General features: G+C 41.2%; 1 protein-coding gene across 3 annotated transcripts in view; it reads right to left on the reverse strand.

Moving 5' to 3' along the window:
• The window catches only part of COL4A5 (collagen type IV alpha 5 chain), a 170,689-nt gene that overhangs the window by 86,539 nt on the left and 70,304 nt on the right, over window positions 1-13,846 (reverse strand). For all 3 annotated transcript variants that reach the window (XM_061599001.1, XM_061599000.1, XM_061599002.1), the window contains exons 8-10: window positions 10,116-10,169; window positions 7,677-7,703; window positions 4,075-4,155 (exon numbers count right to left, since the gene is read on the reverse strand). In XM_061599001.1, coding sequence (XP_061454985.1) covers window positions 4,075-4,155; window positions 7,677-7,703; window positions 10,116-10,169 — 162 coding nt within the window. The remainder of the gene's footprint in view (window positions 1-4,074; window positions 4,156-7,676; window positions 7,704-10,115; window positions 10,170-13,846) is intronic.

Raw genomic sequence — 13,846 nt, forward strand, 5'->3', positions numbered from 1 at the left:
TCCAACCCTGCTTTTCTAGGGGCTGAGCCTTTAGTGCAGCAGGCCCTGCCCTGTGGAACTCCTTGCCACTAGAGGTTTGGCAGGAGCCTTCCCTGCTCATTTTCAAATGTGTTCTAAAAACTATTATTCAAACAGGCCTCAAAACTGAGATTCTTTGCCAAACAGCTCTTACTGATGTTTTATTTGTGTTTTTAGTTTGTGTAGCGCACTGTGATATTTTTATATAAAAGTGCAGTCTATAAATATTTAATTAATATATTTATTTATTTATTAAATTTATATCCTGCCCTTCCTCCCAGTAGGAGCCCCGGACAGCAAACAAAAACACTAAACACACTCTAAAACTTTATAAAAGACTTTAAAATATATTAAGACATCTTAAAAAACATCTTTTAAAAAAAAACTTTAAAAACATCTTAAAAAGCAATTCCAACATAGACGCAAACTGGGATAAGGTCTCTATTTAAAAGGCTTGTTGAAAGAGGAAGGTCTTCAGTAGGTACCAAAAAGATAACAGAGATGGTGTCTGTCTAATATTTAAGGGGAGGGAATTCCAAAGGGGAGGTGCCACTACACCAAAGGTCTGCTTCCTACGTTGAGCAGAACGGACCTCCTGATAATCAGATGGTATCTGCAGGAGGCCCTCACCTGCAGAGCGCAGTGATCGACTGGGTATATAAGGGGTAAGACGGTCTTTCAGGTATGGTGGTCCCAAGCTGTATAGGGCTTTGTGCCTGGTAGCTAATGGGCAGCCAGTGCAATTCTATCAGCAGCAGGGTGACATGTTGGTGATACCTGACCTAGTGCCACATTTTACACCAGTTGCAGCTTCCGGACCAACCTCAACAACCATCCCACGTAGAGTACATTACAGTAATCCAGCCTGGAGGTTACCAGTGCATGAACAACAGTGGTCAGGATATCCTGGGCCAGAAACAGTCATAGCTGTCTTTCAACCAAAGCTGGTAAAAGGTACTCCTAACCACTGAAGTCACCTGGGCCTCCAGTGACAAAGATGGATCCAGGAGAACCCCCAGACTACGGACCTGCTCTTTCAGAGGGAGTACGACCACATCCAAAGCAGGCAACTGACCAATTATCTGAACTCGGGAACCACCAACCCACAGTGCCTCTGTCTTGCTAGGATTCAGACTCAGTTTATTGGCTCTCATCCAGCCCACCACTGAGTCCAGGCACTGGTCCAGGGCTTGCACAGCCTATCCCGATTCAGATGTTATGGAGCAATAGTATAGCCCAGTGGGGAGGAGAGCCTGGCTGGGAGTCCAGAGTCTGTGAGTTCAAATCCCCGCTCGTGTCTTCTGGGTGTCAAGGGCCAGCTAAAGTTCACCCCCACAGTGAGTGGCTCAGGGGTTACATGCCCTGCCACCTGTGCAGCCGTGGGCAAACTGCATAGTCCGAAGGAGCCCAGTTGCCCCCCAGCTGGGAGATGCGGACAAGGAAGGGGCTGGCTTGTGCAGCTGTGGCAAGCTGAGTAGGCCCTAGCCAGCTGGGGACTAGCCTCAGAGGGAGGCAATGGTAAACCCCCTCTGAATACCACTTACCATGAAAACCCTATTCATAGTGTTGCCATAAGTCGGGATCGACTTGAAGGTAGTCCATTTCCATTTTCCATCGTCAGCATACTGCTGACACCTCGCCCAAATCTGATGACCACTCCCAAGGGCTTCATATAGATCTTAAACAGCATGGGGGGTAAGATGGTCTCCTGTGGCACTCCACAGCACAACTGCCAGGGAGCCAAAATACAATCACCCAATCCTATTCTCTGGAAATGACCCTGGAGATAGGCTCGGAACCACTGTAAAACACTGCCTATGATACCCATCTCACCAAGTCGGCCCAGAAGGATACCATGGTCAATGGTATCAAAAGCCACTGAGAGATCAAGTAAGCATAACAGGGTTGCACTCCCCCTGTCCTTCTCCCAATAAAGGTCATCCATCTGGGGGACCTAGGCTGATTCAGTCCCATAACCAGGCCTGAACCCAGATTGGAATGGGTCAAGATAATCTGCTTCATCCAAGGGTACTTGCAGTTGCTGCAATCACCCGACCTCTCAATCACTTTGCCTACAAAGGAGGTATTTGCGACCGGGTGGTAGTTGTCACAAACCAGTGGGTCCAGGGGGGCTTTTCAGGAGCAGTCAGATCACTGTGTCTTGGGGCGACTGGAAACACTCCCTCCCAAAACAATGTGTTGACAACACCTTGGATCCACTTGGTCAAACCCCCTTGGCAAGTTTTACTAAGCCAAGAAAGGCAAGAATTCAGAGGATATGTGGTTAGCCACATTGTCACAAGCACCTTGTCCACATCATCAGGCTGCATCAACTGAAACCGTTCCCAAGAAGTTGCAGCAGACATTGCAGTGGACACCTCACTGGGGACTACAGTAGATGGGGCACCAAGATTACTATGGAGGCAAGCAGCTTTACCCTCAAAGTGCCTGGCAAGCAATTCACAGTGGGCCTCCAAAGAGTCTAAATAAATATGATGTACTTCAACAGCTGTCCCCCACTTGAGCACTGGGAAGAGTATTTTTAATCCCCTCCTCTCCATCATGACCAGTGATGGTGACTCCATCAGAGCTTGCCCCCTTAGGAAACTCAGTTACACACTTCCCCATCTGCTTGTGTTTCTGTTGCGTGGCAGGGATGGGTGGCTGGGTGGGAAGAGTGGTGTAGAGCAATGGTTCCTAACCTTTTTTTTTTGGTATGTGACCCACAAATCCAAGTTTACTTTATAGGGGACCCATCCATTTATTTTGTTGTCACATTGATTTTGGACCTTAAGGTCTTCTCTGTATTAAGAAATGAAAGACTAGAGTCTTATAACATGCCAACAAAAAAGGAAGTTAAGAATTCCAAGCAATTGTTGTTTTGGGTTTACTAACCCTTTCTCTTTATATATATTCCAAACTTTATTTCATATGCTTATTACAATAAATTACAATAGATTTAATATTTAAATCTATTTTGGGTTTACTTATAAAGCCCATGACCCACAGGTTGGGAAACACTGCCCTACACCATGCTCTGAAGAGAGCCTCTGGTGCTGTTCATGCTGGAGAGGGAGGGGTTAAAAAGAGACCCTCAGCTCACACAGGTATGAATCACTGGACACAGAGTGAATTGCACTGGCCTTTTGCTCTTTGCTCTAGTCAAAGAACAGCCCCATTAAAAATCAGCCAGCTATCCGGGAGATTTTTTAAAAAAATAAGAGTTTCTTGATGTGCCTGTACTGATGGTGTACATAAAACCACAGAACGGCAGGAGGAAACAGGAGGCAATTGTTAGCACAAATGGCAAGCAAGGCCTTAAAAAAAAAAACTTTCGGAACAAACTTCTTTGGATCTCATAGTTTCCGTACAGAAGCCTGGGGACTCAGGCTCTGGATATGCATTCTCTTCTGCCCATGAACTCAGCAGCATTTGCTGCAGAACTAAGCAGCAAAGGCCAACCTGGCCAAAACATACCTAGAAACCCCACATGTTTTTTTCTAAAGAAGGACCAGAGCTTCTGGCGAACATCCACATGAACTGCTTTCCCCTAGCGTTCAGCTGCTCCCTTGTGGCTCCTTCGCACAACTGCAGCTTGAAAGCGGACTCCAAAACCGTAATAGATTAATTTAAATCTAGGGGCCCCTGAAGTCCAGGTTTAAATTCAGAACAGTTTCCAGCTTTTAATACTGCATTGCCATTAAAATATGTCATGCACTGTTGAGCTGAAGAATATTGGGTGGTATTCAATACTACTCAGAATAGACCCACTGAAACTGAGAACTTAGATCCATGAATTTCAATTGGCCTACTCTGAGTAAAACCTAGATAAAACCCATAAGAAAAGCCTGCGGGATCATGCCAATGGCCCATCTAGAGCATTCTCTTCCCACAGTGGCTAGCCAGATACTTATGGGATGCTCGCAAGCAGGATCTGAGCACAAGAGCACTCTTACCTCTTGTGGCTTCCAGCAACTGATATTCTAAGGCATAGGCATACTGTTTCGTTTTTTTAAACAAACAAGACATTGTAAACAAACATTTTTGTCAACTTACTGGTATTCCTGGCAGACCTGGATATCCTGGATCACCTTTTTGTCCTGGCAGCGTAGATGTGATTATTTCACCTGGCTCACCCTAAAAGGAAAAAAGAAATTTGGACTAAGAAGGGAACAGTCACACAGTCTATAGCTGGGCCAAATGAGAGCTATAACCACTATTCACACACTCATGGCTCAAATCAACCATTTCTCTCTCACAGGAGCTAAATTGTTCAAAAGAAACCTTCCAACCATTTAAAAAGTTCCTTGCAGGAGACCATCCATAATATTTCTGTGACCAATGATCTGAAGTACACAATGGCTGTGTTCAGATGTCACGGCTAAACCATGGTTTAGTGTGATAGGAAGAAGCTGTAACAAACTTCAGCCTTGCACACTCTCTCCTCCCCAGTCCTACTCGTATGACCATATGGAGAACACCAGAAGCTTTAGTTTGCTATTTCAATTAACCACAGTTTAGCATTACATTTGAACCCTAACTTGTGGTCAACCTTAACAATGCTTTTTTGAAACAAGACAGCTTCATAAGAACATAAGAGTCTGCTGGATCAAGCCAACGGCCCATCTAGTCTAATATCCCGTCCTCACAGTGGCAACTAGATGCCTGTGGGAAGCCTGCAAGCAAGACCTGAGCGCAAGAGCACCCTCCACTCTTCTGGTTTCCAGCAATTGATATCCAGGAGCATACTGCCTCTGACAATTCTCTCATGAATGACAGCTGGAAGTTGGCTTGTTTCAAACAAACCATAATTAAGGTTAACCATAATTTGTCGGGCTCAGATAAAACAACAAGCTGCAGTTAATCTAAAACAGAAGCAAAAGCTTCCAAAATCCTCCTTGCAACTGCACTGGAGCAGGAGAGGGAAAGTGTAAGAGGCGAAGGCTTGCTGTGGCTCATTCTCATCACATTAAACCAGCCTCCCACACCTAATCTCCTCCAGATGTTTTGGATTACAACACCCACCATCCCTGGTCATTGGCCATATTGGCTGGAGCTGATGGGATTTGTAGTTCAAATTGACTAGAGGGCACTAGGGTTTTAGTGCAGTGGCAGAAAATATGTTGTTGAACTGCAACTCTCATCATTGCTGACCATTGGCCATGCTAGCTGTGGGGCTGATAAGAGTTGGGATCCAACATAAGACCATAAGACGAGCCTGCTGGATCAGGCCAATGGCCTATCTAGCCCATCATCCTGGTCTCATAGCAGCCAACTAGATAGTTCATCAGAAACCTAAAAGTAGAAGCTGAGTGCAGCGGTACTCTTCCCACCTGTGATTTCCAGCAACTGGCATTCAGAGGCATCCTGCCTCCGACAGAGGAGGTAGAACATAGCGGTAGTCGCTAGTAGCCATTCATCTGAAGGAGCAGAGGTTTCTCATTCTTGCTTTAGCATGACAATCTGAACTGGGCCATTGATTTGCTTTGTACAGCACATTTTTACACTCGTCTTGACACAACAGTTTCAATGATTCAGAAAAAAGGAGGGGAAACCAGGGAGAGAACTTCCAGGAATATCAGAGTAACAAAATCAGACTAGAAAACATTAAGGCTTGTGACTATGTTTAAACTAAATACATTTTTAGAACCAGATAAAAGCACTTTCTAAAGCAACTAGAAGATGTGCAGGTGCCTAACGCACTATATTGGCTTTTTGCTTCCTGCTAAGGGAAGTTCATATTTCATAATGTTGTTCTTGCTAAGAAAATGCCACAGAGTGGCTCACTGTGCAATCCATTTACTAAAAAAACCCACCTCACTGAATGAAATGGGAAACCAGGTAAGATTAACTACACTTTGATGTGTTGCCTGTATTGATAGACTGTACTTTGCAAATTAGCCAGCACAACAGAGTTTAAAAAAAAAAAGTTTGAAGCTGGTTTGCAAAGTGCAGCTTGTGTTGATTATGGCCTGCTGCATTGTCAGAATTGACAAGCCTGAGATATGGGTGGGTTTTTTTTACCTCCAGAGTGCACTGTTTTGGATACTGGTACTGAGAAAATGGGACAATGGAAGCACAACCTATGCAGCATCCAAAATTAGAAACAGAACAAATCCATTTTCTTCTGTTTCTAGATATTCAGATCACGAGCAAAGGGACTGATGCAAAAAGCAAACTTACTGTTCTTAATTCAACAAAACCTCCCGCAGCTGTGGAAACCTGGCACACTAGTAATCTGCTAGTGATGGGCGCATGTCTCAATTTTGGTTTGTATCAGTTTCTCATTTTTCCAAACTTCTTCACATATCAACATCAATTTGTGATTTTTTGAAAGCCCCCAAGAAAATTCATCAGCACAGAAACATAAAATAGTAGAGTTGGAAGGGGCCTGTAAGGCCATCAAGTCCAGCCCCCTGCTCAATGCAGGAATCCAAATCAAAGCATTCCCGACAGATGGCTGTCCAGCTGCCTCTTGAATGCCTCCAGTGTCGGAGAGCCCACTACCTCTCTAGTAATTGGTTCCATTGTCGTATGGCTCTAACAGTTAGGAAGTTTTTCCTGATGTCCAGTCGAAATCTGGCTTCCTGCAACGAGTCCGTTATTCCACATTAGCATGGATTTCCCCTAATATATCAGAGATTTGGCAGGCATCCTTGCTTTTGATTTTCAGGCATCTCTTGAAGATTTTTTTTATGCTGACAGGCCTATGCAGTTGTTTAAAAATTTCTTGCACAGCCAGTCGTTTTAATTATTGCTCTGCACTGGTTCTAATGTGTTTAAAATGTTTTTATATTGCTGTACGCTGCCCTGATATTTCATGTGTGGGCAGTTTATAAATAGATTTAAAAATAATGATAAATAAATAAATAAAATACACACATTTCACACCATTTTGAAAAACAATTTCCCCTAATATAATGTATTTCACTAACATATGGGATCTTTATGCCTACTTTACCAGAGCTTGGAAAAGTTACTTTTTTGAACTACAACTCCCATCAGCCCAATCCAGTGGCCATGCTGGCTGGGGCTGATGGGAGTTGTAGTCCAAAAAAAGTAACTTTTCCAAGCTCTGTACTTTACCCTAGTATGTGCATTTTTGTACATATTACTTGGCTGGAGAACTGCATTGCAAAATTCGGAGAATTACGCATTTCAAAGGAGGGCTGCGTGTCTGGTCATAGATTGTTTTGGAAAGTGTGAATTAGGTAGGTCTGCCTTTAAATGCAAACTGAATCAAATTTCTCCCCCATCCCTGGCAATGCCAGTTCAGTTCTGCTTGCCAGGGAGTCTGTGCAGATGCTGACATGTTACTGACATCAGACGTACGCCCCCTCTCCCATTTGTTGTCCCACCTTTAACAACATAAGAATAGAGTCTGCTAGATCAGGCCAGTGGCCCGTCTAGTCCAGCATCCTATTCTCACAGTGGCCAACCAGATGCCCCTGAGAAGCGCGCAAGCAGGACCTGAGCACAAAGAGCACTCTCCCCTCCTGGGGCTTCCAGCAACTGGTATTTAGAAGCATGCTGCCTCTGGCATTTTTCAATCACAAAAATTGGTCCCCTGAGTGGCTAACTACCAATAAAATGCAGAACTAGGGTAGACATTATGCTGAACCTTTGATAATTAGCTGTGTATGCAAAGGGCAACTTACCTTCATCCCTGCTAGGCCAGGAGGACCCTGCGTTAAAAAAAAAAGGAGGGGGGGAAACGTAGAAGAGAAGAACAAGGAATAATCCATTAGAAAGCAAATACAGTTTCTCCCTGGTTCCAAACACTACTGCAATTCACTTAAAAAGGTTCAGCACGGAGGGTCAAGAGTTTGAATACTGCCCAGGTACTCTTTAGAAGCAAACAGTGAGCAAAGTCCTGATTGTCTTGAGAGTTTGTTGTTGTTGTTGTCGACAGAGCTGTCATCATCATCACTTTGATGTATTACCTGTTCTTGATTCTAATGTTGCAGGGCACGTCATAACAATTTAAAATACAACAATAAAAATGGTTTGAAACAAACTACAATCGCAAGAATAGAGAGGGTCCTAAGAATATACACCTCAAGGGCCAGGGTAAAGTGTGTGTGAGGGTCTTCAGAGCTTGGAAAAGTTACTTTTTTTGAACTACAACTCCCATCAGCCCCAGCCAGCATGGCCACTGGATTGGGCTGATGGCAGTTGTAGTTCAAAAAAGTAACTTTTCCAAGCTCTGCTTCAACATACAATGAAAACTGTATTCTAATAGATCATTTGTAGAGTTTACACTGCCTATGTGGAGCTCCTTTTTTATCCACTCTTCGGCTCAAAACTACGTATGAAAGGAGCACACCAGCATGTTCAAAGAAAGGTCTACTCTTCTCCCGCTCAATCACATATAAAGTGGGGTGGGTGTTTTTTATGTGTCAAAATTTATACCCCACTTTTCTATAAAATACTTGAGGGGACTTATAACAAGACATTAAATAACAACAATAAAATAAAATGGTCCAATAGAGACACTCTAAAAAGACTAACAACACTTCTCAAGGAATATGGGAAATCAAAATGACATTATCCAAACTGTTGGAATCATTTTGGGCCCACTTAGACAAAAAAGAACTAGGAGACAGAATATACGAAGAGCAAGCTGGAGAGGGCATGAGGTTGTTACAAAAATCCATTTTTTCCAATGGTATCACCTTTTTAAAAAAGGACAACCAAAAAGCTAGATACCTAGAATAACTGACAGTGTTTGCCCTCCACAGGGCTTTTTTAGAACTAAGCTTACAGATTATGTCTTCAGCTATGCTGGATAGTAGATACAGAAAGATTCCAGTTTCTCAACGGATCTGCATCTGTAATTTAAAACAGGTGGAAAACATAACCCACTCTGTACTGGAATGGCCTTTATATAATGGCCCAAGGGAAGAATTTCCGAGAAATATTTTGTCTAGTCTAAAAACCTACTCTGATCATGAAATTATCTGTTTTCTCTTAGAAGAAGCTTACCCATATAGAAAATATAGAACAGCACTATGCGCTTTAGCTACAAGGAAACGCCAATCCAAAAAGGACTAGTGAAATGTAACAGATAATGTTCAAGAGTTGTAAGAGTGTTCCCAGTTAATTTCAGCTTAAATTCGAATTTGCTGTATTGTATCAAATGTTTACATAATTATATTGTATTTTAAGTGCATTATTGTATTATCTGTTTTTATTCTATTGTATACAATGGAGTATATGTTAACACTGTCAGGGCCAATGGCTAGTACAATACATTTTTTTGATGATGATGACTAACAGCACAATCTGATACATGTCTGCTCAGAAGTCAGTCCCACTGAGTTCAATGGGGCTTACTCCCAGGGAAGATGGCACAGAATTGCAGCCTAAGGCTTACAATAAAATATCCATAGGAACATTGTACAGAAGTAAAATACAGTGAGCTAGTTTGGACATGTTACATCAAACTAGTGCAAACATAAGGGGTTCTAGATAAGAGATTGGCCACTTGGATAAGAGATTGCAGCTGATGTACACCTCCCATGATCCTCCTGCTGCTGTTCAGTTGTGAGATAAGCCGTGGTTTGGCTTAGTGTGTCATCCAAACCTGAGTCATGGTTTGCCTTCTCCAGATAAACGACAAGCTATAAACCCAAGAACAAACCTTGTCTACAGCTCATCATTTGTCTGGAGCAAAACAAACCACAAGCCATAGTTTGGGCCACATGCTAAGACAAACCATGGCTTAAGTCACAGAAGCAGCTGGACAAGAGGCTGAGATCTCTCCAGGAGACCACAATTCATGCTTAGCCATAATTTGACTTCGGGTTATGTGTGAAGCAGCTCAATTAAACAATCACTTTCAAACTTCAAGCAGCAATTCAAAATCAACTACATAGAGAACATGGGAAACTCCCACTGAGTCCATCATCCTGTTCTCACAGTGGCCAGCCAGATGCCTATGGGAAGCCCGTAAGCAGGATCTGACCACAAGAGCACTCTCCCCTCCTGCAGTTTCCAGCCACTAGGATTCAGAAGCATGTAGCCTTCTCCCATGGAGGCAGAGTGTAGCTATTGTGGCTTATAGCTAATAGAACAATTGCAGGAGGAATACTTACAGGGGGGCCTTGTAACCCTGGGAAACCTGGACTGCCAGGGTAGCCATGTTCTCCCTGCAGAGGAGAGAGAAAAGACTTAAATGTATTGTCAAAGACAGTAGGAAGCCCAAATGCATGCTGCTGTAAAATGGCGAAGCACCAAAGGAGCCAGTTGTGTTGCAACAGACTAGGGCCAGAAACAGATCTTTAAAAAAGCCAAAGCATGAGTAATTTAAATGTGAGGAAGACCACCCTATATCCTCAGTATTCTCTTGTTGCATCACCTTTATTGCACATGGAAAAGATAGAAGCTAATGGGGATAAAGAAAATTACGTATGACCACAACAGAGTGATGCACCTTCTGTGTGACTGGGGCACACACACATACACACGTGGGCCCTACAATAGAATGTTGCAGTGTATTCCAATTGAAATGTTCCCGTTCAGGGTTCCAGCCAGCCTGAAACAGTATCCTTGTAGTCTTGTTCAGACCTCTTGGGCAGGGAGAGGGTAGAGAGGGAAGGGGGTATCTTTTAACTCCACTTCCCCCCCACACTACATAGCGCTAAAGGAGTGGTTCCCAAAAGTTTTCTCCCCACACACCATTTGAAAACTGCTGAAAGTATTGGTGGACCACTTGATGATCATTTCTGTCTGTTGTAGCAATTTGTAATGCACTGCGCTAGATGCGGCACGGTTTTTTAAATTGTATTTTTAATTGCTTATTTTATTTTTATATTGTATTTTATAGTATTAGTTTGCATTCCATAGAATTCAAATGATAACACAATAAAATACAAGGTAGGAAATAAGAGAAGCTATAAAAAAGCAAGGAAACGCCAATATGAGTGTTTAATGTAGACATGGTGCAGACCACCTGAATGAAGTTCATGGACCACTGGTGGTGCATGGACCACAGTTTGGGAACTCCTGTGAAAGAGGGCTCAGGTTAGGACGGCAGTGGCAGCCATTTAGGATGTGCACGAGGGCCTAGTAATTATAATGCACTGTGCTAGATGCTGTATGATTTTTAATTGTATTTTCAGACACACTGCTGACCACCTGAATGAAGCTTGTGGACCACTTTGCAAACTCCTGCGCTAGGGGGACCCAACAAACTCAGAAAACTACTAAAAATGATCATATAATTCATCATATGAGGCAGTTATTTGATAATTTTGGCTTGCTTTATTTTATTTTTTCTCCAACAGAAACACGCTGACACTGACGCTCGCTCCCTGCTACCAATCCAGGAAGCCTGTAGTGGAAATTTCCTGGAGACTAAGGCATGCACTGATGTAGCAACATCAGTGCGCGTGTCTTATGCCATCCCACTTTTTGCTTACTGCATTCTAATATAACATTGGTGTCTCGATTAATATTAATGTTTAAAGACGCACCTATTATTCATATATGTTCTGAAGATACATATTTTGTATTTACCTACATTTCATACTAATGTTTCATCTTCAGTCAGGAGGTGTGTAATTCTTTTTTTTTTACAATAATTTTTATTCAGATTTTCATAAAACATACAAAACAAAACCATAAAACATTCAAAGACAAAAAACAAAATCAAAAATAGTTAGACAAAAAAAAAAAATAAAAAGTAAAATATTGACTTCCCATTTGTCACAGATCAAATCAGTTATAGGTCTACAATGTATAACAATCCTGTCTCTTAAATCATATTATAAAATCACTTTCCTCCAGTAGTTATCTTACTTAATCATCAAATCTCATAAACATTACTTTATTCTTTCCACAAAAAGTCAAAGAGAGGTTTCAATTCTTTAAGAAATATATCTATCAATTTTTCTCCAGAAAAGCATGTCGATTAATCCATCTCATTAATAATTATAATAATCTTATTGTCATAACCATAGTCAAAATAAACATTTCGATTAATTCATCTCATCAGAATCTGTTAGGTTCAATAATTTCAATAGCCATTATTCTATTATCCCTATTAGTTCCATCTTCCATCTTCCATCTTCAATAGTCTTGTTAAGTCCAGTAATTTCAGTGTCCAATCTTCCATTATCAGTATTCCGTAATAATCTTGCTGTCATAACCATAGAAATATTAACTTCCCATTTGTCACAGATCACATCAGTTATAGGTCTACAATGTATAACAATCCTGTCTCTTAAATCATATTATAAAATCACTTTCCTCCAGTAGTTATCTTACTTAATCATCAAATCTCATAAACATTACTTTATTCTTTCCACAAAAAGTCAAAGAGAGGTTTCAATTCTTTAAGAAATATATCTATCAATTTTTCTCCAGATAAGCATGTCGATTAATCCATCTCATTAATAATTATAATAATCTTATTGTCATAACCATAGTCAAAATAAACATTTCGATTAATCCATCTCATCAGAATCTGTTAGGTTCAATAATTTCAATAGCCATTATTCTATTATCCCTATTAGTTCCATCTTCCATCTTCCATCTTCAATAGTCTTGTTAACTCCAGTAATTTCAGTGTCCAATCTTCCATTATCAGTATTCCGTAATAATCTTGCTGTCATAACCATAGTCATATAATAAGAGTCTAATGGGAATTTCCTCTATCCCAAATATTTTCTTGCCATCCATTCTGAATAGGTTGCTGGAATACTGCAGTAAAATCATATCTCTGTTCTTTTTTACAAAATGTACTGGCTCATCTCTTGAAAGTTTTTCCCTTGTCACATGGCTGCAATTAATTCCATAGGTTTTCTCTATATTAGGCTCCATCACATCATTCCAGTCCAGAAGATTGTCCATGCCATTGATAACTTTATCTCTAATATCTTCATTAATTTCTTCAGAGATAACATTGAATTCCAAACAGTAGATTTTATTTCTAAAATCCATAAATTCCAAATCTTTTTCCTGTTCCACGTTTGTTCCAGGCTCCAGGGTCTCCTCTCTCACAGGGACCCCTATTTCTTTAAACTCCTGGATCATTTTGCACAATTCAATTTTCAGCTCCTTACAACCCTGTCGCAGGGTTCGTTTCGTTATCTCAATCTCATCCATTATTTTCTGAAACCTAGTTACTTTCAGATTCTCAGCCACTTTCTTGATTGCCATTTTAAAAGAAAAATATAAGAGAACCACTTCTTATTTCAGCAACAATTGGGTTAATACTCCAAACTTGATGACATCACAGTATAAACAGAGCAGCCAGCCTTATCTCACTATGCTTAGGAAAACAAAATGTAGTTCCCAGGATCGAAACAATTAATGGCGTCGTCAGGAAACAGATTCGTCAAAGTAAAATAAACCAAAAAGAGAGTAATCTCAGACAATATAATATTCTTCAGAATAGAAATCAGGAATAGAAATCTCTCTTCTGTGTATATCTTTAGAATGCAAATCCAGGACAGCTTTTTGCAACAAAAACAGAGATAAGCTGTTAATTAGTGCATAGCAGAGAAGAGTTATAGCTCACCGGAAAGATGTCCAAAGCCGATCAATCTGGCAAATCTCCTTTTACTGCAACAGTTTAAGTCAAGTAAAAAAATATAGAAAGAAGGGTGCTTGCCTGTTAGTCCGTTCTCTCTCTAAAGAAAAGATGAACGTGTCGCTTTATCAGATAGAGCTTGTTGAAAATCCGTCCTTCTTTGTCGGCTGGACCTCGTCTCATAAATCAATGAAATCTAGTCCTCCCAACAAAAATAGGCTTTGAGGTTAATCTCTTCGTTTCTCCCTGCCCGGGAGAAGTTTCATCAGTCAAAAAAAAAAAGTTTTGACT

The sequence above is a fragment of the Rhineura floridana genome, chromosome 16, assembly GCF_030035675.1.
Source record: "Rhineura floridana isolate rRhiFlo1 chromosome 16, rRhiFlo1.hap2, whole genome shotgun sequence".
NCBI lineage: Eukaryota > Metazoa > Chordata > Lepidosauria > Squamata > Rhineuridae > Rhineura > Rhineura floridana.